The following is a 21,944-nucleotide window of genomic DNA, read 5'->3' as shown; positions in this document are numbered from 1 at the left end:
CTAGAGAATAAAGAAAAATCCAGAAAAAAAGGCAAATAACCCAGAAAAACAGATTCCTGCCAAATTACACGTTTCCTAACCAATGAAAAGGGAATCCACTGTATGTTTTTGAGCACCACCTGTTACCCAAAGCAGCAAACAGATCTAAGCCATGCTCCCAGACGGATGTGATGCACAGAAAATGCACAGAATATTCTCCTAAAAAATAAAAAATCCCACACACCCATGAAGCAACCACAGAGTGAAGCCAAGGGGGACGCTCATGACCTGGCTGAGGTGCTGCAACTAGCACTGGCCAGCAGCTACCATGGAAATCTGGAGCAGAATTCCTAAGGAATTAGGTGGTTTTTATGCAGACTGGTCCATGAGAGCGCTGTGAATTTGCTCGGGAGCCCAGAGCGCTGATTCCCAGCAATGCAGTGAAGTGTGAGGGGGCAGGAGATGGAGGAACGTACCGCAGAGCTTCCCGGCTGGCTGCGGGCCCTGGCCTGCCTTTCCTCTCGGAGACTGTGGATGTTCTGGAGAGGGGACACGGCCACTTTGATCTGCCCCCGGCACTGCCCGCTGAAGTCAGTGATGTTGTACCAGCCACACACCAGCTGGAAGCCAGAGAGCAGTGGAGACAGGTCCACGGACGCAAACCCGATCACTCGCTCCGACTCTGCGCAAGGAGGACACAAAGCACGTGTGACAGGAAAAGCACAAAGCACACTGACATCAGGCATTTCAGCAACGCTAAAACACAGCCCTGGAAACATGGCCTGGAGGTGCAGAACAATCCTGTCCAGCACGGGGAGATTATTTGGAGGACCTGGGTTATGTTCAGCTAAAAATGTCCCTGCAGAGCAGAGACAGCCCAGGGCAGGGAGAGGGACTGGCAGCAGAACCACCGTGTGCACACAGTGCTCTGGATACACAGGAAGGTTATTCTGGAAGCAAAACCAAACAGCACGAGAAGGAAGCAGGTAAGAATTTCTTTCAGCAGGAAAATCCAACCTCTAAAGCACCATCAAAATAAAACCAGAGAGAATAAGGATGAACCAAGTCTTGTGAGATGATTAATGGGGAAAAGGAGGTTGCCAAGGGCCAGGAAATCAACAGGTACTTATCTCTAGCATTCTTCTTGCACAAGGCAAAAGATGGCATTACAATTCTACTCTCTTATTCACTTAATAGAATTTATTTTCCTTGCATAAAATACAAGGAACCTAAGGAAGGGGATGCAGAAAACACACTCCTCTTAATACTGCACCACAAACTTTACCTGCTTTATGCCACACCTTGAAGACCAAGGTTTGCTGTGGATCCAGGAGAAGCTCTTTGGATAATCTGTTAGGAACAAAAACCATAATATTTTATGCAAAGCAGGGAAAAGCAGTAAAATGCTTCTGAGGTGTCAGTGCCATTTTATCTACCCAGACAAACAAGTTTCTTCCTGTACTGACGGGGGCAGGAACAAAACAAACCCCAAAATTACTGAGCCTCAAAGTCTAACACATCTCTACATAGTTTGGGCTTCTGCTTATTCAAGAAGTATTCCCCTCTCCTCACTCTTGCTGTACATTTAAAAGATAGGGCAAAGAAATTGTGAGGGAGCAGAAATATAGGAATAGTTTATTTCAGACTCAATAACACAGTGACAGCAAAGCACTGGGCTTATGGTTCAAAGCTGTAATGTTTAAAGTTCAGTGCTGGAAATAAAAAATAAACAAATGTAAAAATGAAGTATTAAATGCAGAACAGTTTTTAAGTTCTTTGAAGGGACTCAGATTTAAAACACTGGAGGAGACACAAGATTGGATCACACAGGTTAATTCCTGAATACTGCCATGTATGACTTGGACTGCCGAGGTTCCCTGAAGCAGTCAATTAATCTTTTTTAATTTAGGCTCAGATATCCAGGTCTGAGCTAAAAAACCCCAAGCCACACATATTTTCAGACCTGCCTGGCTGTCAGATGTGGAAGTGCGTGTGAATCCCATCTCTCACCTTGCTTGCTGCTGGAAGTCCCAGACTGGTGAGTCTGTATTTGCTATGACTGGAGTGGTGAGTGGAGCATCTGCTCCAGCCACAGCAAATGACACACAGCTGCTGGGGGCTGCCACTTCACGCTCTGTCAAGGGACTTCCTGAAATGACAGAGAATTAAATACAGATTTTTTAATTAATAACAACAACAACAACAACAAGAAAATCTAAAGGCAGTTCAGCAATTAAGACCACACCCTTGGCAAAGAAATCCACCATCTAGCAAATACTCCTTTTCACTGGTGGAGCTGACAGCACGTTATATTTACAATGGAAGCAAACATTACATGAACCTTTCACAGAGCAGAAACTGGAATATTCATGGGAGAAACAGAAAACCCATTTCCCCAAGATCATCTAAGAAGTCAGAAGTAAAGCTAGGAATACAACCCAGGTCCTGAGGACCCTATTCCAGTGCTTGACTCCTCATGCTGCAAGACAGAAATATTGAAATATTTCTGCAATGCTCAAAAGAAACCTCCTTTATATCATCAAAACCTTTGCAATAATAAACAAAATTACACCAGTTTTTCAAAGACTATGGATTCCAGAAGATTCTAGAATGATTATAAAAATCCATCTGCAGGGCTCAGATTCTTTTAGAAGTACATACCCTTAAATCATGGCTTGCATTTGACTCTTAGCTGTGTTATCAGGGGAACAAAAGCTGAGTACAGCGAGCCAGCTTTACAGATTTATTATGTGCTAATTTAGGAGTCTGTGGGACAGGGGCATCTTGGGGTTCAGTTATTCAGTCAGTGCTTAACCTGGAGTTTAGCTATTCAGATGGTGCCTAATTTCAGAATTCAGCTGTCATCCCTAACAGGTAGCATTTATTTATATTTTGGAGTTTATTCAGGAGGATAGGCTGTGTGGTTCAGCCTCCTGCTTCCCCCGTACTTACACAGTGATTGGGGCTGCAACACCACGAAGCCAAGTTAAAAATTCCTCCCTGCCATTCACTCTGCTGGAGTAGGAACAGATCTCAGAGGGAAACAAAGAAACAGAAAACACAGAAAGAAAAAAGACAGGCAGGAAAGACAGAAGAGGAAGGGTGTGTGTGTGTGTGTGAGATGTTACCTTTTAAACTTAGGTGCATTGCTCTCTCCACGAGGATACTGACAGCAACTGTGTTTTCCAGAAACACCACGTCCTCTTCCTGCGGCTGGCCATTGGTGATCCCTGAACTCTCAACATCCACCTGCTGCTTGTCAGAGAGCTGCTGGCCCAGAGCAGGGCTGTCCCCTGTGCCTTCACCTTCGCTGCTGCTGCTGCACTGCTCAGCACAGGGAGCTCTGGGCAGGGCGGGAGGAGCCAGGCTAACGTGAACGCGCACGGCGGCTCCTGCCAGGTCTGCAGCATTGCTTCTGAACAGGGGATACACGCCTGCAGGAGAGGGCACAGGCAGCCAGGAACTGAGCCACGGGAACAGTAGGGGCTTGGAGAGCAGCTGCTGCAGCTCATTCCTGCAGAGACCTCACACGAGCCCAGCAGAACAAATTTTGATTCCCAGTGTAATTTCTATGTGAGTTACCACCCAGAAGTACAAGCTTGGAAACATTAAAAACCACGACCAATCCCCCAGATTTGGTACACCTTCATTTTCCCCCAGTAACTCAGATTAGGGCACATCACCTTCCTGAGAGCCCTGGAAACAGTGACTCTGCGTAATTTTAGATACATATATGGTGAATACAACATATACCCTGCATAAAAATTTCTTTTAACTCTGGTAGTGTATCTAAAAGAAAAGCTTATCGATCCACAGAGCTGATGAGTACCATGTAGACAACAGAAACCATAAACTAAAACACAAGTTCCACCTCAGTGTGAGGAAGAACTTATGTCCATGGAGGGGGCAGAGCCCTGGAACAGCTGCCCAGGGAGAGGCTGGAGTCTCCATCTCTGGGGACATCCCAAACCCACATGGATGCGTTCTTGTGTCATCTGCTGCAGGTGACCCTGCCTGGGCAGGGGGTGGGACTGGGTGATCTCCAGAGATCCATTCCAACCCCAACCCCCTGGGACTCTGTGCAGGACAAAAAGCCATGAACATTTTGTTTAAAGTGACTAGGGAAGGAAGCACGTTAAATTGCCAGCAGGGAGGAATGGAATGTGATCCTGTGTTTCAGGGACTCACCACTGACACTCAGCGTTCTCCTGGAGCGCTCTGCCAACGCTGCCAGGTCGACGTAGGCAGATCCAATGAGACGATCTGTGTCCAGGGGTCTTTCCACCTCATTTTCCTTGCCATAGGCCCACCACGCCTGGATTTCTAACTTCTCCTCCCTGAAGAACCACAGCAGCCCCTGGCTCCTTCTGAGAGTCACCTTGCTGGGTTTCCTGAAGCTCACGGTGACGCTCTCGGCGTCGTCGCTCAGTTCTGGCCGCCGCAGCCACGTCCAGGTGGGCTGCTGGTTGTACAGTTTGTACCTGAGGTAGCAGTGGGTGCTCCTGTGCAGGTGTGCCTGCCCTGCCAGCAGCACGCAGTGCAGGGGCAGCCACAGCCGGGGCGTGGAGATGGTCACGGCCACCGGGCTGGCACTCTGCTCCCAGTCCTCGCTGTCCTCGTGGAGCTCCTCGCTGCTCCAGCCCAGGAGCCTGGCAGCCTCCAGAACGCGCTCCCTGTCACCCTGGTGGGCAAAGGCCACAGAGAGCTCCAGCCCTCCCACAACGGCCTGCAGGGCGCTGGAGCAGTGTGGGGACAGCGGCTCCTCGGAGAGGCTCACTGGGAACCAGCCTGAAACACCTGCGGGAGGAAAGGGCCTGTTAGACTCGTCCCAGCTTCCCAAAAATGCCACTGAAGAACAGTCACCCCTCTGGTCACCAACCAAGGACCAGAATGCCAAAGAAACCTAGAGCTTACTTCTCATTTGGAATTTTAATAAATAATTTCTAATCTGAAATGGCAGCAAGTTCCTGGCCTTCTAAAAACCTCAGTAGCAGTTCTGATCCCAAAGGATCTTCACTTCACTAACAACACCCATTTTACAATGACACTATATCCCTGGGATGCCCAATTTTAAAATTATGGGTTCTCATTTCTTTCCTACTCCCTTCCCATTAAAAACAACCTCCAAATTTTGGGCTGAAGAAAATGAGAAGTTCACTGAAATTAAAGCAGAAATAACCAAGGCAATAATAAAAACATCATCATTACAGGGTATAATAACCCCAAACTAGTACTAGATACAGGAGATCATTAGTGGACAAATATGTGAATAATTTTTTTCACAGAAATTTCACAGAATCTTCTCAAGTGGAAGGGACCCAAAAGGAGCACTGAGATACTTCACACACAGTTAGGAAAAAAAAAAAGAGTTAATCTGACTACATCCTAATTATCTAAGCCTTTTGTTTCCAGCTTTGACATCTGAAAAGCAGTCACTGGTCTTGCACTAAACACTGCAACTTATGGCTTGACATCCTCTTTGGATTTTCAACCTAGAAAATAAACAGCACTGAATAAAGTCCTAAGGATTTTAGGTGCTGGTTTCAGCTGGCATGGAGTTAAATTGATTCACAGTAGCCCCAGAATATTCATTCAGCCACTAACCATCCTACACCCCAAAACCAGATTTTCAAACAACCTTTATGTGCCTTTCCTAATACAGGATTTTTACTGAACACATGGGGAATACCTCAAAGAACTCTGGTCTAAAAAAGCCCAGAAACTCCCCCCAAAACCAAAACAAGCCCCCTAAAACAGGAATATAACAGTTTTAAGGAATTGCAGTAGCATTTACACAGAGTGTCAGCAGCACAGCACTGCTGTGTTACCTGATCTCCTTGTCAGCAGGTCTCTGGTTGGGATCGTGACTGTCCCAAGAAGATAATCTCTGGATGTTCTGTCAGCCAGTTTGTCAGTGCCTGGAAAATAAAATAATTTTGTAAATACACCCAACTGGTAGGTAAGGTTTAGAAGTGACTGACTGGAGGGCAGCTGGTAAGAGGTGATCTTGATCACTGGGAGGTTCAAAAACTCTTTGCACAAGGGGAACAGTCTCTCCCAAAGACAATTCAGGTAGTTACACCTATTTGCAACTGCAGAGTTCCCTGCACAGGGCTCTGAGCAACCTGACCTGCTGGAAGATGGCCTAGCTCATTGCAGGGGGTTTTTCAAGTCCCAGCCCAAACCATTCCATTATTCTATGAGTATTCTTTTCTATACTAAAATTAAGGGGACTTCTGCACCAGTATTCAATCCTTGCAATCACCCCTGCTGTCCTTACCTGACTTGGTGCTCTGATGGTAGATTGAGAAAAAAATACTGCCAGACTCCAAGAGCTCTCCCAGAGAAGAGGCTTCTCCACTGCTTTTCTGAGTGCTGAGATGGCAGAGGAAGTGCAGGTGATGCCCAAACTCGGGGCAGAAGGAGCAGGGCACGGCCCGGGTGCGGCGCGCCTGCGCCGGCGGCAGGAAGGACGGCAGCGCGCACACGTAGGCGTTCACTCCCACCCCTGCATGGTACTGCACAGAGGGGTTCTTCTGGGCCACAGCCCTGCAGCCCACGGCGGGGGGGGGGAAGAAAAGAAAAGAAGGAACAGAATGCAGATAATGAATGAGGAATCTAGGAACCAACAGGCTTAAACAGAGGTGAAAAGATGGGACTAACAGCGAAGGTTCTGAGTCAAAATTCGTGTGGCATCTGGCTGCATAGCATTTGCATCTTTTCTTTCTATCTGAACATACTAGGGACAGATATGAAATGATGAGATGAGTGAGATGAGTTCATCACTGGTGGCTGTGCTCTCATTTGTGGTTGAGAAAGTACTCAGCACCTTTAAGGACACACTGTACTGTAGAATAACTTCCCTGAGAACCTGCTCCAGAAAGAAGCCAAAGGCCAGGCCAGATTATTTTTACAGACCAAAACTGACCAGCAAAAGGAGATGAAATTAGCAAATGGAATAATTTACAATAAACCAGACCCAGGTATTACTCAGGTCATACACCTGAAGGATGAGGGGTCTGAGGTCATTCAATTCCTTTGACTTCTCCAAGCACCATACGACAGTGATCCTCACCTTTCAGGATCTGCTTGAATTAGGATGGACCAGGGTCTCACAGCAACACTGAGAAAGGGTCAGGCAATGGCTCTGGAATGCCAGGAGCCATCCTTCTCTTGTGGAACTGACTCCCTCTATTCTAGCCCTTTCCTGACTCTGGAAAATCACATATTCTGGAACTAAGTCCAGCTGATACCACACACTGGCAGCAGAAGCCTTAAGGTGGAAAGGAACATGTTTCATTTCCTGGTCAGTTTACTGAGGTTTTCACAGTGAAATGCAAGAAAACAAACCCAGCTAGTTTTTAAACAGCATCAGCAACACCAGAACCAGTGCCCAAATAGGTACCATCTTATATCAGCCAGTTTTTGTATCAGTCATTAGTGTAAAAAAAAAAAGTTGGAAATCTAGGAAAACATGTCCTTCTGACCTGCATCCTTCTGCAGAAGAAATGCTACCACCCTGTACTGCAGCCTCACGGAGCAGAATAGCTGCTGATGGTCTTTATAAAGTTATTTTCACTTTAGAGCAGGACCTACTTGGAATCTTGGTCCCTGCAGATGGAAAACTGGCCAGTAAGAATTTGATCTAATCTCATGCCTCAGCCTGCTGCCTCCAGACAAGGCTGTTTAAAGTGAAAACTGGTTCTTTTTGAATTAGGCCTTACCTGGCTGCTGCCTGCAAACCAGCTGCCCGGTGTATTTGTACAGAAAGAGAAACAGCTTGAGCAGTTATTCCAGCTGCTGTTTTCAGGGATTGCTGGTACCTCACACTCACATTGAGCAAACCTAGATTAATGAAAGAAAGAAAGAAAGGAAAGAAATGCTCAGCCCTTAATGTACATACATCCAACACACTCAATATTCAGCTATACCTATTAATACAAAACCTACTCTATTAATGAGTATTTTTCTGAAAAGATAAATCCACAAATCCACTGAGATTGGTGGGGCAAGAGGTCGCGCTTCAGCTGGGAGGCAGCGTCGCCCTCCTGTGGACAAACAGCAGCACTGCAAGTCGGGTCCCGCAGTGTCGCCCTCCTGTGGACAAAACGCAGCACTGCAAGTCAAGGCCCATAGTGTCGCCCTCGTGTGGACAAAACGCAGCACTGCAAGTCAGGGCCCATAGTGTCGCCCTCATGTGGACAAAACACAGCACTGCAAGACAAGGCCCGCAGTGTCGCCCTCCTGTGGACAAACAGCAGCACTGCAAGTCGGGGTCCCGCAGTGTCGCCCTCCTGTGGACAAAACGCAGCACTGCAAGTCAAGGCCCATAGTGTCATGCCCATATTGGACAAAACGCAGTACTGCATTTTCAAGGCCCATAGTGCTGAGAGGCCCTCGTGTGGACAAAACACAAATGTAAACAATGCCCATAGTGTGCTGCTGTGGACAAAAGGTGGCACTACAAGTCAAGGCCCATAGTTTCGCCCTCGTGTGGACAAATCACAGTACTGCAAGTCAAGGCCCATAGTCAGTCACCTCGTTTGGACAAAATTCCAGCCTTGCAAGACCTAGCTAGTCTTCTCCTCGTGTGGACAAAATCTAGCACTGCAAGATGGGGTAGTTTTAATATATAAGCCTTTTTTTACTATAACCCAGCACTGCAATAAATAAAATAAGCCTGTCATGGACATATTTTATGAAAAATCCTTTCATGAGTTTTTTTTCTCCCGAGATGCTGAGAGGCCTCAGAAACGAAATGTAAACAATGGTTATGTGCTGCTGTGGAATGCAACAGGTGGATCTTTGATTGGTCCATGTCGGTTGTTTCTAATTAATGGCCAATCACAGTCCAGCTGTCTCGGACTCTCTGGTCAGTCACAATATTTTGTTATCATTCCATTCCTTTCTATTCCTAGCTAGCCTTCTCATGAAATCCTTTCTTCTATTCTTCTAGTGTAGTTTTAATATATAATTTTTTTTACTATAAATAATAAAATAATAAATAAAATAATTAAATAATAAATCAGCTTTCTGAAACATGCAGTCAAGATTCTCATCTCTTCCCTTGTCCTGGGACCCCTGTGAAGACCACCACAGTGTTGCCCTCCTGTGGCCGCGCCCTAGTACTGCAGGCTGCGAGGCCGCAGTGTCGCCCTCCTGTGGTGGCCGCGCCCCCATACTGCAGGCTGCGAGGCCGCAGTTGCCCTCCTGTGGCCGCGCCACAGTACTGCAGGCTGCGAGGCCGCAGTGTCGCCCTCCCGTGGCCGCACCCCAATACTGCAGGCCGCAGTGTCGCCCTCCTGTGGCCAACCCTGAGCACTGCAAGCCTGGGGGCTGACTCGCAATTTTTTGACAGTTTGAGGGTTTCCCCTGTTTAATCACTAATTTTTTACTCATTATGGTGTTAGTGAAAGCTGGGAGGAAAACCACTCCTGGTTGGTTTCAATTGCTAATGCAAATCCCTATTTTTATTTGCCCTGGAGGCAAACAGACTTTTATAGAATTTGACAGAACTTTAAACAGAATCAAAACTGGTTTGGCTGGGAAAGACCCATAAAATCATGGAGACAAATCATTCCTCCAGCACTGCCAAGGCTACCACTCCTCCCTGTCCCTAAGTGCCACATCCACACACCTGTTAAATCCTGCCAGGGATGGGGATTCCACCATGGCCTGGGGCAGCCTGTGCCAGGACTGGACAGCCCTTTGGGGGAAGTGATTTTCCCTAATATCAAACCTGAATCTCCCTGGCACAACTTGAGGTCATTTCCTTTGTCCTTTGCTAACACACCATAAAATACTGTTCTGTTGCTCAGAGGTTTCCTCAGCTGAGCCTGGCTTTACCCCCTGAAGGCAAAGCCCACAAGCTGTGCTCACCTGAAGACCGCAGATGAAATTGCTCTGAGGAATCACTCCGGGGGACCAAGGGAAGGTTAAAAGTTTGAATCCCTATTTCTTCGCGGTGCTGCAGAGTCACCATGGCACAGAGCCGTGACAAAGGCAGGGCCCCTTTGGCAACCAGCTGGTCTCTGACATTTGGGTAATAATACCTGGTAGGACACAAAAACCAGCATCAACATTTCTCTCAAACTGCACAGAAGTCAACTCTGAGTGTCCTCAAAGCTTAATTAGCCTCCCCAGCTAAGGGAGAAAAATAAATGTATTTCCACTGAAGAAAAGAATCACTAAGTGCTTAAGCAGATAATGCTACAAATACATACTTGCACTAGTCCTAACAAGTCAACAAGCAAGAACTCCACTAAAAGTTGGCATCCCAAAGAAAAACAAGAGAAGGATCTGGCACCAAATATTCTCTGCTATCACTTCTCATTAATAAATGAAAATAATGCTCTTGCAGAACAGATTTGAGGTACCAGATTGTGAGTGTAAAAAAATGACTCTAAACCTTTTCTTAGTGCATTACTTGGCTTCAGCTTCATCCTAAAACAAATTTTGGCACTGTATCATACGAACAGCTCATAGTAATTCTGATGTGACTTTGCAAATTTTAAAAAGCCTGATTTGTTAACTGCAGAATGAACAGATGATTATCTTTTTCTAAAGCTATTTGTCTTCATGGCTTCTGCTCTCCATTACTAATAATTAGCTTCAGTAGCCAAAGAAACATTTTGAATTTACAAAACACTATTTATTATTTCTTGTACTCAGTGATTTGTATGAGGGAAAAGAGCAAATCCAGCACAATGAAATTATACTTTCAGGGTGCTATTAAGTAAAATTTAGATGTGTCAAGCCTTTAAACTACTTTTAGATTGTTATGCTGATTAAAAGATGGAAGAAAGCAAACTAATAACACACACTTTTTAAGTTATAAAAAGGAGCAATTAGGATTCTTGGTGGGGAATAAGGCTCACAGGTTTTAAGTACAAATAGTCATCACCAAATCTTGATGAGCTTACCTTTTTATTTTTTAGCTATTATTAAATAATATGATGAAATATCCATTCCAGAGCCAGAGATTTTTCAAGATCAGATGTACCTCTATCAGTACTGCTGTGCTACCTACAAAGAATAAGACATTGTTCTGTACCTGCACCAGACTTCAAACTGGATTCCTCCTCCTGCTGCTCCTGGTGACATAAATGCACTGACCAGGAGCCTCTGGACTGGGACATCAGCAGGAACCAACAGGCAATGATGATGTTCATCATTGAAGATGGGATCAGGGACACACAAAGTGGTAGCTGTTCTAAATGGCTTTAATGTGATGCCTAGAAGTCAAGCAGAACTGGTTAAAAATGGTTGGAATTGCAGCTTTCCATCTTTTTCTGCTTGTAATCCTTCAGGAGGTAGGACCCATGGACAGGGAGTGAAACCCTCCTGGGACAAGGCTTGCTCTTCTGAGCTCCACTTCACAAAGTTGTTACAAGCAATCCCTGCAGCCCCATGACCCCATGAGCCACAGGCTGGGCACTGCAGCTGAAGAGGCAGTACAGAAATCCCACAGCAGCTGCTATGCAACCATTTTCACTGCCTGGCATTTTTCAGTGCTGATGCAAAGCACACAATACTATGTTCTTTCCCACAATTACAATTATTTAAATATTCTTTTATCATCTGGAACATGGTGGGTTTACATTGGATATTGGGAAGAAATTCCTCCCAATAGGAAGGTGAGGCCCTGGCACAGGTTGCCAGAGAAGCTGGAACTACCCCTGGATCCCTGGAAGTGTCCAAGGCCAGGTTAGACAGGGCTTGGAGCAGCCTGGGGCACTGGAAGGTGTCCTTGCCATGGCAGGGGGTGGGAATGGATGGGACTTAAGGTCCCTTCCCATCTAAACCATTCTGTTAATCCTAGTGATCCAAACCAAGGATTTCTTCTGTTGGTGTATCCATGAAAACCACAGAATTGTTATGGTTGGAAAAGGCCTCTAAGATCATCAAATCCAGCTGTTCACCCAGCCCTGCCATGGCCCCCAGTAAATCACGTACCCAATGCCACATCCAAACACTTCCTGAACATTTCTAGGGATGGTGACTCCACCATTGCCCTGGCCAGCTGTGCCAGGGCTTGATAACCCTGCTGATGAAGACATTTTCCCTGATATTCAACTTAAGCCTCCCTCAGCATGAGCTGGGGCCGTTTCCTCTTGTCCTGTCCCTTGCTGCCTGGGAGCAGAGCCCAACCCTCACCTGGCTGCACTCTCCTGTCAGGGAGCTGTGGAGAGCAAAACCAGCACCTGAAAGGCTTGTGCATGTAAAGCCCTTGCTGAATTTCACTGTGTCCAACCTCCCTATTCCCTGCAGACCCATTCCTGCACCTTTGCTGGACCAGCAGGCACAGCCCTCTAGCACCTGTAACAGAAGGTTCCATGTGAAGAGATTTGGAATGAGGTCTCTTTTTCCACTGGGAACTTGCCACCAGCCTCAGACAAACAAGGCTTTGAATCCAGTGACACAGCCCAAGCCCAGTTTTTCCAAGAAAACAAGTGTTGGCTGCTTGAAAGCTCAGAAAAACATGCCCCCTCTTAGTTAGGCAGAGGGAACACGACTAAATGATATTTAATTAAAGCAATGCTCTAAATAAGGGGAAAACTATAAAACAAACTGAGCATCCTCATGCAGTTCAGGTCCTTGCAGTGCCCCACAGGCAGCCCCTGACCTGGGAAATAGCACTGGATGCAACAGTCAGCCTCTCCCCAGACCGTGGACTGCAGGGCAGTGAGTCCCTTCACACTCTCCACGTGGATCTCAAACACGTGCTCCATCAGGCCTGCCCCTCCTGGATCTAACTGCCAACAAAAAAAAAGGGGAAGCCACATGAAAGGATGACTTTAGGAATCTGGGAACATTTCAACAAGCTGCCCACTTAAAAGCCAGGTGAATGTAACATTTGGGGACATGGTTTAATGGTGGCCTTGGCAGGGCTGGGTTAGTGCTTGGATTCAGTGAGCATAGAGGCCTTTTCCAATCTAAACAATTACATGTGATAGGAATCTAAGAAGCCTGAGATGGGGGCAGAAAAACTATCTACCATTTTCCTCCTAAAGTTTACAGAAACACTGAAAGTCTGAAAGAATTTTTTTTTCTTGCAAAGTACATAAAATGCATAAAAGTTCCTACCTATCCAACTCCAAGGTAGTGGAAAAACCCCCACAATAAGGCTGTGAGAATTAGTATTTTCTATAATTTTGCTGGTTGCTTGTTTTTGGTTTTACTGGACTTATGAAGATAGAAACAGTGGCCATGCAAGGCAATAAAAACGGCATAAAGTCAAGACTGGTGAGAGCAAGCTGGTAAAAAAAGAGTATAAACAATATAATTCTATGTACAATTTGCAGAATATAACAAAATTGGCTACAGCTCCAAGAAGAGATTGGGGATCATTCATCTATTAAGGAACCCACTGCTAAAACCCTTCTGCCATATCCTGAACAGCGAGAATGGGGCATACTGAAGAGTAAATCCCAGTGTGGGCTGTGTGGCTGGGTGGTCCAGGGAGTGGGGAGGACGCTGTGTGACCTGGAGGCACCATTCCCCCCTCAGATTTGAGCCTCTGCAGGGCCACGATCTGCTCAGCTGCTCCATGGCCAGGGTGACCCTCAGGCTGCCGCGAGTGCTGCCTGTGAAAACATCGACCACGGGCACGAGGCCATCCACAGCCACCGCTGGGCACTGAGCCTGCAGGAGCAGCTGGGAAACCCTGGGATCCCTGCAGGACAAGCCCAAAACAAACAAAAAAGCCCCAGCGTGAGCATGAGCCACCCAAGCAGGAGCAGCATCACACAGAACACATTTTAGATGGGATTTTCAAAGCTGATAAAAACCAGTCTGTCTCCGTTCCTCTGAAATTTGTCTCCTATCCCATCTTCACTCAGCAGAGACCCATGAGCTGCTGGGTGCAAGAAATTATTTCCAGCAATGACAAAGGACAATTTCCCAAAACCTAACAGCACCTTAGCTAGGAACCAGCCTAGAGATCTATGACTGAAGGGATGAATGGGAACAGGACTCCCATCAACAGCCTGTAGCCATATGATACTTCTGTGATTATAGCTACGTGCCTTTGGGCATGGAAGAAAAGAGGGAACAGTGACAGCCTCCCAGAAAGATGTAAAAATCATACACTGAAGTTATTCAAGGCCAGGTTGGATGGGGCTGGAAGCAGCTTGGTTGAGTGGAAGGTGCCAGTGGCACTGGATGGGCTTTAAGGTCCCTCCCAAGCCAAACCATTCTGGGATTCTAAGATACACACAAATAGACTACAGTGGCTGACTAAAAAAATTATTCAAATGACACAGTAATAACTAACAAAGTATTGGCCAGTCAGCTCCAGTACCACCTGGTTTCCACATGTCACTAGGTCTGACCAAAAATAAAAGGAATAAATCCTTTGCGTTAGGAAGAATTTCTTCTGACCAGTATTTCCAGCATTTTAAACTATTTTAAGCAGGTATATTACTTAACTGAACAAGAGGCCAATAGATTAAACCCAAAAAGAACAAAGAACTTTCTTTGCTCTCTGGAGAATCCCATTGGATAAGAACACAATTAAAATATGAAGGTTTTGGAGACTTTTTGACACTCAGGCTGTGCAAACGGACAGCATCCCTATGGGATCTCTGCAGAGCATAATTAGGGGCAAACCCAGTCGCAATATTGGAAAATTACTGATGGGAAGCCACACTTCATTCTCCTGTGTAGTCACTTTGATTTCTTCTAGTTTTATTCCATCACAGGACCACAGGTTAAGCAGGCACCAACCCTGATGCACCACAGTGACTTTATTTGTCACACTCTGTCTGTACTTCTGGACAAGGACAGTGTAACTCACACCCTGCTCACTGTAGGAAAGGGCTACAGGATATTTCCAGGGGGCAAAAATGCCCAATGAAAAAATGGGTCTCACACAAAAGCACCACTGACTTTTCTCTAAGAGCTAGGATATTTAAAAATAAAAAATGTTTACTTGAACGAGATGTAAAACTGTTGCACAGGGAGTTTCACTAATCCCAGCAATTTGTCAGAGCCAGGGCTTCCCAGCTTGTTCCATGCTTCAATAATCATGACATTGTTCTTCAGCCCCTCCAAGTGTTTGGAGGTCAATGAAAAAGGCATCACCTGAAAGGTTTAAAGCAGAATTAGTACACAGAATAAACTGGAAAGTATTGGCTAAGTACAGAGCATTCTGGTAAATCTACTTTATTCCAGTCTACAGAATTGTGCTTTTTGGAGACAGAAGTTAAAAATCAAATGTGCATTCAACAGAGCCAAGCAGAGATGTTTCTATGCATAAAACATAAAAAAGTAACTTAACAAGGAAATGTGTTTGTCAGTGGGGAATACCACACTTCCATCAGTGGGAGATGGAGAACATGTCACTTGCCTGAGAAAAATTAAAGGCAGGCTGCCTCGTGCCCCAGACGACAGTGGATCTCGTTGCCTCCTCAGTGCCGAGCAGTTTGCAGCTCAAATACACACTGCAGGGACTGGGGAGCCCAGAGCCTTCAGCAGTGAAGTCCTTTCCATCAGGCACCATCAGGAGCACGAGCAGCAGCAAGCCCTGGTCCTCAGCTGGGGCCATGAGCTTCACCTCAGCCCAGGCTGGGCGCGGCGGCTGCGCGGCATCCCTGCCGCCTGCTCCTGGTTCCTGGCGCTCCTCGGGGCTCCTTGTGGAGCAGAGAGGGATTTCTGCACTTCCCCCTCCTGCTGGGCTCCTGCAGGCCCTGGGGAGCTGGGGCTGCCCTGGCAGCGCTGCTGGCCACAAGCTGCAGGGACACCTGCAAGGCAAGGCACAGCTGGCCAGATGTGCCCCGGCCAGAAACAGGCGTGCAACAGAAACTCGGGAAAACACATCACACCTTTGGCTCCAGAACTCACCCCAAGGCACTATGGTGGTTGTAAGCTACGGCTTCTGCTGTAAAACAAACTACACCTAGTTTTAAGAAATAAAGTCCAGGCTGGAGTGCAAAACCACACAATTACAGATGAATTACTCAATGGTCTGGGTTGGAAGGGACCTTAAAGCTCACCCCACTCTTAACCCTTCACCTGGTAACACAGAGAGCTGTTTATCCTCAGAACTGTCACACCTTTCAAACCGTCAGTGCTTCTCATTCAGAAGCTGAGCAAACTGGTAGAAACTTGGCTGGAGAAGATCATCCCAAAAGTGACAAGGACGAGGAAGACCAGGCCTCCATGGCAGGAGAGACCTCAGCTTTTGCCCATGTGAAGAAGAACCCAAAGCTCCAAGCCCTGCATGTATGCCACTCAAAATTTGCCTGTAGAGTGGTTTCTGTATTCAAGTCCCAGCTTATTGACAACATTCCTAGACATGCAGGAGTTTCAAACTATTTCTCCAAAACCCTAAGGAATAAAAAAGGGGCTCATGTTATTTTACACTGGTCTTGCGAACCTTTTTATCTAAGACCTCGTAAACTGAAACAAGGAGAGAAAAGAGGATTTAAAAATAAGAGTGTGCAGCCAAAATTAGCAACAATTCAAGGCAGAGATGGTAAAACACATACCTTTAGAGGCCCAACTTGTGTGTGATCTCCCTCTTTTTCTACAGGTAGGTCCCAGCTGACACTGAGCAGCTCAGCCTCAATCACCCTGTGGAGCTCAAGTGCTGCTGAGCCAATGGCCACAGCCTGAGGGTAGGCAAAGAGTTAATTTTGTATGATTTCTATCAGATTTAATGAATTTTTGGGAAAAAAAAAAGGTTTCTGGCTCCCACTCCCACTCCAAAACGTCAGTTGTACCAACAGGGATTTGGGAAATCTCCTTTACTTCCAATTTCAAGTCTCACTAGAACAGTAAGACAAGTTTTCCTGGAACCTACTGTAAAAATTCCAGATTAATGCAAAAATTGAATAACCTAAATGCTAGTAAATGAGCACAATTTCCATACTGAAAGGATGCAATTTACTCCCCCATTAAAAAAAAGCAAGTATCTTGGTGTTGATTAAAACAACATAAGCTGAGTTAACCCCTCTCACCATCTTCATCACAGGCAGATGGTTATGCAAATAACCTTATCAGATAGAAATATACCTTTTCTCCCCCAAAATGCACAAGTTACAGCTGCTTTTCACAGCTTAAATAACAGTCTTAAAGATGAGGGAAGTACAGTTTTTTTTGCTTGCCAGTCTCAAACTCAGAAAAGCCTTTAATGAAGGGACAGGAGTGACAAGCCTGGAACAGTGAATGGTCCTGGCCCCGAGGCTGCCAGAGCTCCAGGAGCATTTGGACAGCACTCCCAGGGATGGATGCACAGGGTGGGATTGCTGGGGTGTCTGTGCAGGGCCAGGGGCTGGGCTGGGTGACATTCTGGGTCCCCCAGAATATTCTGTGATTCTGTGAAGCCTGAGCAGCAATCAGTGTCATGTCATTTCCCCCCTAACATCTGACTGTCTGCACTGAGTGCCTGTGGGAAGTGGAAATGCAAAGAATCCCTCTGCTTTCCAATACACAAAGAAGGAACAACTTGTAGTAAATACCTTTTTCTGTGTGCTTTTTCTCATGTAGATTTTAAAAGCCAGGTCAGAGCCCCACCAGTGCTGCATCATCCTTCCCCCCAGCCACACAGGGAACACAGACTGCTGCTGGAACCTCACCACTGCAAGGAAGAGAGGAGAAACAAATATCCAAAATTATCTGATATAAATAAACTTTCTTTAGGAAGGGAGAAACACAATCTCCATTTAATTCTGTTGTAGAAACAGCAGGAGGCCAGCAGGACAAAATTAAGATTATTAATTAATAAATAATTAATAAATTACTAAATACATTAATATAAACCAACTCTGTTAGAACCCTGCCTACTAAAACACCATCATTTATTTCTGCATTGTTTATTAACACCCATAAAGTCAACAAATTTTTTTTTCTATTTTATAATCTTTTCAGGTTGGATTTTTGAAGGCCAGCAAAGAGCAGGAGGCCAGCAGGACAAAATTAAGATTATGAACTAATAAATAATTAACAAAAATAATTAATAAATTACTAAATACATTAATATTTTCAGGCAGACAAACACCTGGGGAAATTTATTTGGGAAAACAACTGGACTAAATCATTTATTGCAGAAAGAATACTGGCTTTGTGTTCAAATGAAGCCAACAGAAAATCCCAGTATGAATACATCTTGGAAGAAAAAAAAAAAAGAAAAAATTCCCCACCTGGAAGAAAAAAAAAATAGCATTTGGCTTCTCTCCCATCATCTGGTGATTTTTAGACGGAGTCAACAGAAGTAAATCTCAGGGGGAAAAACAATGCTCTTACCATCATCTGTGATTTTACTTGAGGCTACTCGAATTGCTTCTGTTGCTATGGAGACCTGTCCTCTGCCATCCTTGGAGACCCTCACAGGAAAGTGGTACTCCACAAAGAAGGTGCTGTGAATAAAAAAGTGGGAGGGTGACCACAATCCACCAAGAATCTGACATGAGTCATGAAACTCAGCACAGCAGGCAAGTTCCAGATTCACAGCTGGCTGCAACACTGTTTTTAGGAAAATTGAAACACCTATTCTATGAATTCCTTCCATAGATTATCTATGTGCCAGATTCTCCTCCAATACAGCCCCTTTTGTTTTCAGTGTACTGCCAGGCACAAAGTACATCTGCAGCTCCCCAAAACCCTAGGAAAGGCACAGCCTGAAGTGAGACCACATCAGGATAAATCAGTCACATCTCTAACTTTCCCAAGTTGGAAATTTGTTGGGATACAATTTCCTCAGAGGAGCAGAAGCCTCAGAAGCCTGGAGAGCCTGGGCAAGCTGCACTACACAGGAGGGCTCAGGGAGATCTGCCCTGAAGGCACAGCAAACAAAGCAGGAAGAAACAATCCCCCCTCACCACTTATGGACAGACATGGGCTGTGGAGGCTTCCCCAGCAAACCTTTCCTCCTGGGGGAGGTCTGGATGCTCTCGGGAGGGATTTTCAGGCTTTCTATGGTGACTCTGGCCAGGTGTACTCGCTGCAGCAATGCCAACCTGTCTGCACCCAAGGATGTGAGAAGAGACGTTTCCCTGCGGTCTTCTGGAGGAGCAGTGGCAGAGCAGCTGGAGACACAGAAATGAGGTTCAGGACTGCAGAAACATTCTTGACATGACCACACGAATGGAGAATTGTAGCTTGGTGGGATGTTACTTAAAAACTGCCCAAGGTTCACTAACGTATACATTTAAAATATATTTTTACAACAAATTTGGTGGTCTCTGTAATTCTCTTACAATATCTGGGGTCCATAACTGGGGAAAAAAAAAACAACCCAGAAAGTGCATGTTCCACATTGCTGATCTGAAAAAATCCTATGCTAACTCTTGCAAAAACAAAAGCCTCATGTAATGCCATGTACAAAAGCAGGGAGATGATACAGTTATAGACAAGGACAAGTCTCTGCTGCAGAGGAACAGCAACAGGATTTTTGTCATAGTTTTAAATCTCATTTGTGTCATTTGCAAGACTTGAGTTGCAAATGATTTTGTGTTGGTTTCTCTGGGGATATGAATTTTACCTGATGTAAAAACAGCAGTGTTAGTCAGAAAAATAATCAGAAATAATTGTTTGGAGCTAAAATGGAAATAAAAATAGTCACAAAACCTTTACATTAACTGTATTGTACAAGATATGCTTGATAACTGGATCTTTAGGAACACTTTCATTGGTTCCATATGAAAAAAAGGGAATGCAGTTTAGATGAGGTAAAACAAAAGTCACTGATGTAACTACCTGGGTTTAGTTTCTGTCACATTGTGACCACAGGCATGAAAATCCTTCTGTGGAATCACTGGAGCTGCTTTTTTGAGAGTTTCTATCTTGGATGTTTTTTTGAGGATTTAACATCATCATCACTGAGGAAATCACTCAAACTGGAATCAGATTTCTAAAGCAGAAATAATGCACATAAATAAGAAGTTCATTGTCACTGTACAGAGAGTTCCATAATGGTCACAATACATAAATGGAAAACAACTTGTGCACTGCATCAATTGAAACAATTAAAATGGTATCAAAATTTCAGGGATTTAAAAAAAAAAGTCTCCCTGGACAGCTTCAATGGCAGCAATTTCCAAACTCAGTGCTTGACTTTGTAGTCTTAACAATATTCTTTTAATAATATTAATTTCATGCAATGTACACACAGGTACTCACAAGCATTTTTGTATGATACTTAATGCTTATCCAGCTCTAAAATACTGAAAACTGTCATTTTTCTGATCATGCCAACTCCCTGCTCTGCACATTAGGGAAGGCACATGTTCCTCTGGATCTCCACTTACAGGAGTGGTGTAAAAGAGCTTCTCCAGCAGACTCTGGTCGTAGTGGGGATCCCCCAGCTCACTGTCATACACCTCGCTGCCAAGGGAGAGGGAATCCCACAGGGAGCCTGTTCCATCCCAAAGCTGCCCTGGGGAGAAATCAGCACTGTGGACACGAGAGAGAGAAATGCACCTCAGTACCTCAGGCCTCAAGTTCTGCAGTTGGTCCCCAAGGGATGTGGACAGTGTTTTATCCTGGATTTGGGCCGTGCTGGCTCCAGCCAGGGGCAGCCTGTGCTCACACAGCATGTCTGGGAGCCAGCCTGAAGGGTCCCCTGGGGACAAATCTCTGCCCCCAGAGGAAAGCAGTGTGTGGGAAGTGATGGACGGCCTGGGTGAGAGCAGATCTCTGCAGATCACTCAGCCCAAACCCTGCTGAAAGGGAATGAAATGCAAATAAAAAGTTGTTCAGCTGGATTCTGGGTGTCTTGGAAGCTGCAGATTCCACAACCTCTTTGGGCAACTGACTCCAGACCTTGGTGATTTTCATTGTAAAATACACCCATGAATATCAACCTCAAATTCTTACCCTTCACTACTTTGTAACTCCTGGAATGCTTTAAGATACCAGTGATACCTAAGGACAGTTTACTTTGATTAAAAAAAACCTCCAAGCTATCCTGAGTAGGTGCAAATGCAACTATCTTTAGATACAAGCTGGGGTTAGTTTGGCTTAAGGGTTTTCTCTGTGCTATGAGCTTAAAATAATTTTATGATCTGCAACACTCCAGTGTTATCCACTGATAAGCCACAGTGAAAAAATAAGTGCAGGGCACAAGAAACATGAAGCTTAAATTCTGAACCATGTCTGACCCAGAAGCTGTGTGTTCAGGGTGCAGATGTGGACACAACAGCAGCATCATTTATGCTCCTGCTACACAAAATGAGAGGAAAAGTTCCATTTAACATCTGGAGAAAGATTAAAAATACTACAGTTTCTCATTCCTTTTAATTTACAGAGTGTTTCCTCTCCCAAGAAACAAGGTATTTGTTTCATGTGCTTACTTTATGTAACATTTTAGGCCACAACACTTACAACTATTAAGTGACTTAGTTTTATGAAAGACTGTGGTTAATCTTTCTGACATCACTTCCAGGGGCTTGCAGCTATCCAGGACATCATTAAAGCACCAAAGCTGAGCTATAAAACATCTCCATCACTTGCACACAAGTCACTGGTCACATTCCCAAAAATGTGGGCAACTTGAAGGGTCAAGAGACCTTTTCAAAATGGTCAGAAGACAAGGACAATTTTGCAGAAGCCTCCAGTGCATCACACTCACCTGCCCAACAGCAACTGAATTGCTCTTTCTTCGGAGTTTAGGTCAAACTGCTGACCTGAAACTTCAGATCCAAAGTGATGGGGATCTTCAGGAGCGGGCACAAAACCGGACTTCAAGCCTTTTGGGCTCCTGGGTAACAGCAATGGAAGCACAGACAGCAGAAAAAGGAACAATCAAGACATTAAGGCATGCTCAAGATTAATCCATTATTCAGTCTATCAGTTTTTCTGTGAAGTCCAAAATAATCCACTTTAACACAAAGAGTTTGTGCAGAAAGAAATGAAAATGGAGTTTGCAATAGCATCACTGACTGTCAAAGACAATGGCATTGCTTTCTGGTTATCACAGAACAACAGTCAATATTCCTATTTTTCCAGAGGAAAACCAAGAAATC

At 45.1% G+C, this 21,944-nt stretch overlaps 1 protein-coding gene across 1 annotated transcript in view; it reads right to left on the bottom strand.

Annotated features, from left to right (window-relative positions):
- Positions 1 to 21,944, bottom strand: part of C2CD3 (C2 domain containing 3 centriole elongation regulator) — a 33,652-nt gene that overhangs the window by 10,999 nt on the left and 709 nt on the right. The window contains 26 exon segments of the mRNA XM_030947934.1: positions 456 to 661; positions 1,265 to 1,329; positions 1,990 to 2,128; positions 3,108 to 3,413; positions 4,168 to 4,776; positions 5,808 to 5,897; positions 6,260 to 6,528; positions 7,704 to 7,824; positions 9,859 to 10,031; positions 11,033 to 11,230; positions 12,551 to 12,599; positions 12,602 to 12,738; positions 13,412 to 13,464; positions 13,466 to 13,530; positions 13,533 to 13,654; positions 14,912 to 15,063; positions 15,329 to 15,641; positions 15,643 to 15,722; positions 16,470 to 16,592; positions 17,442 to 17,560; positions 18,226 to 18,338; positions 18,801 to 19,007; positions 19,678 to 19,771; positions 19,774 to 19,831; positions 20,229 to 20,373; positions 21,551 to 21,679. Coding sequence (XP_030803794.1) covers positions 456 to 661; positions 1,265 to 1,329; positions 1,990 to 2,128; positions 3,108 to 3,413; positions 4,168 to 4,776; positions 5,808 to 5,897; positions 6,260 to 6,528; positions 7,704 to 7,824; positions 9,859 to 10,031; positions 11,033 to 11,230; positions 12,551 to 12,599; positions 12,602 to 12,738; positions 13,412 to 13,464; positions 13,466 to 13,530; positions 13,533 to 13,654; positions 14,912 to 15,063; positions 15,329 to 15,641; positions 15,643 to 15,722; positions 16,470 to 16,592; positions 17,442 to 17,560; positions 18,226 to 18,338; positions 18,801 to 19,007; positions 19,678 to 19,771; positions 19,774 to 19,831; positions 20,229 to 20,373; positions 21,551 to 21,679 — 4,135 coding nt within the window.

Source organism: Camarhynchus parvulus, chromosome 1 (assembly GCF_901933205.1).
Source record: "Camarhynchus parvulus chromosome 1, STF_HiC, whole genome shotgun sequence".
NCBI classification, from domain to species: Eukaryota; Metazoa; Chordata; class Aves; order Passeriformes; family Thraupidae; genus Camarhynchus; species Camarhynchus parvulus.
This window is presented reverse-complemented; position numbering and strand designations above follow the sequence as displayed.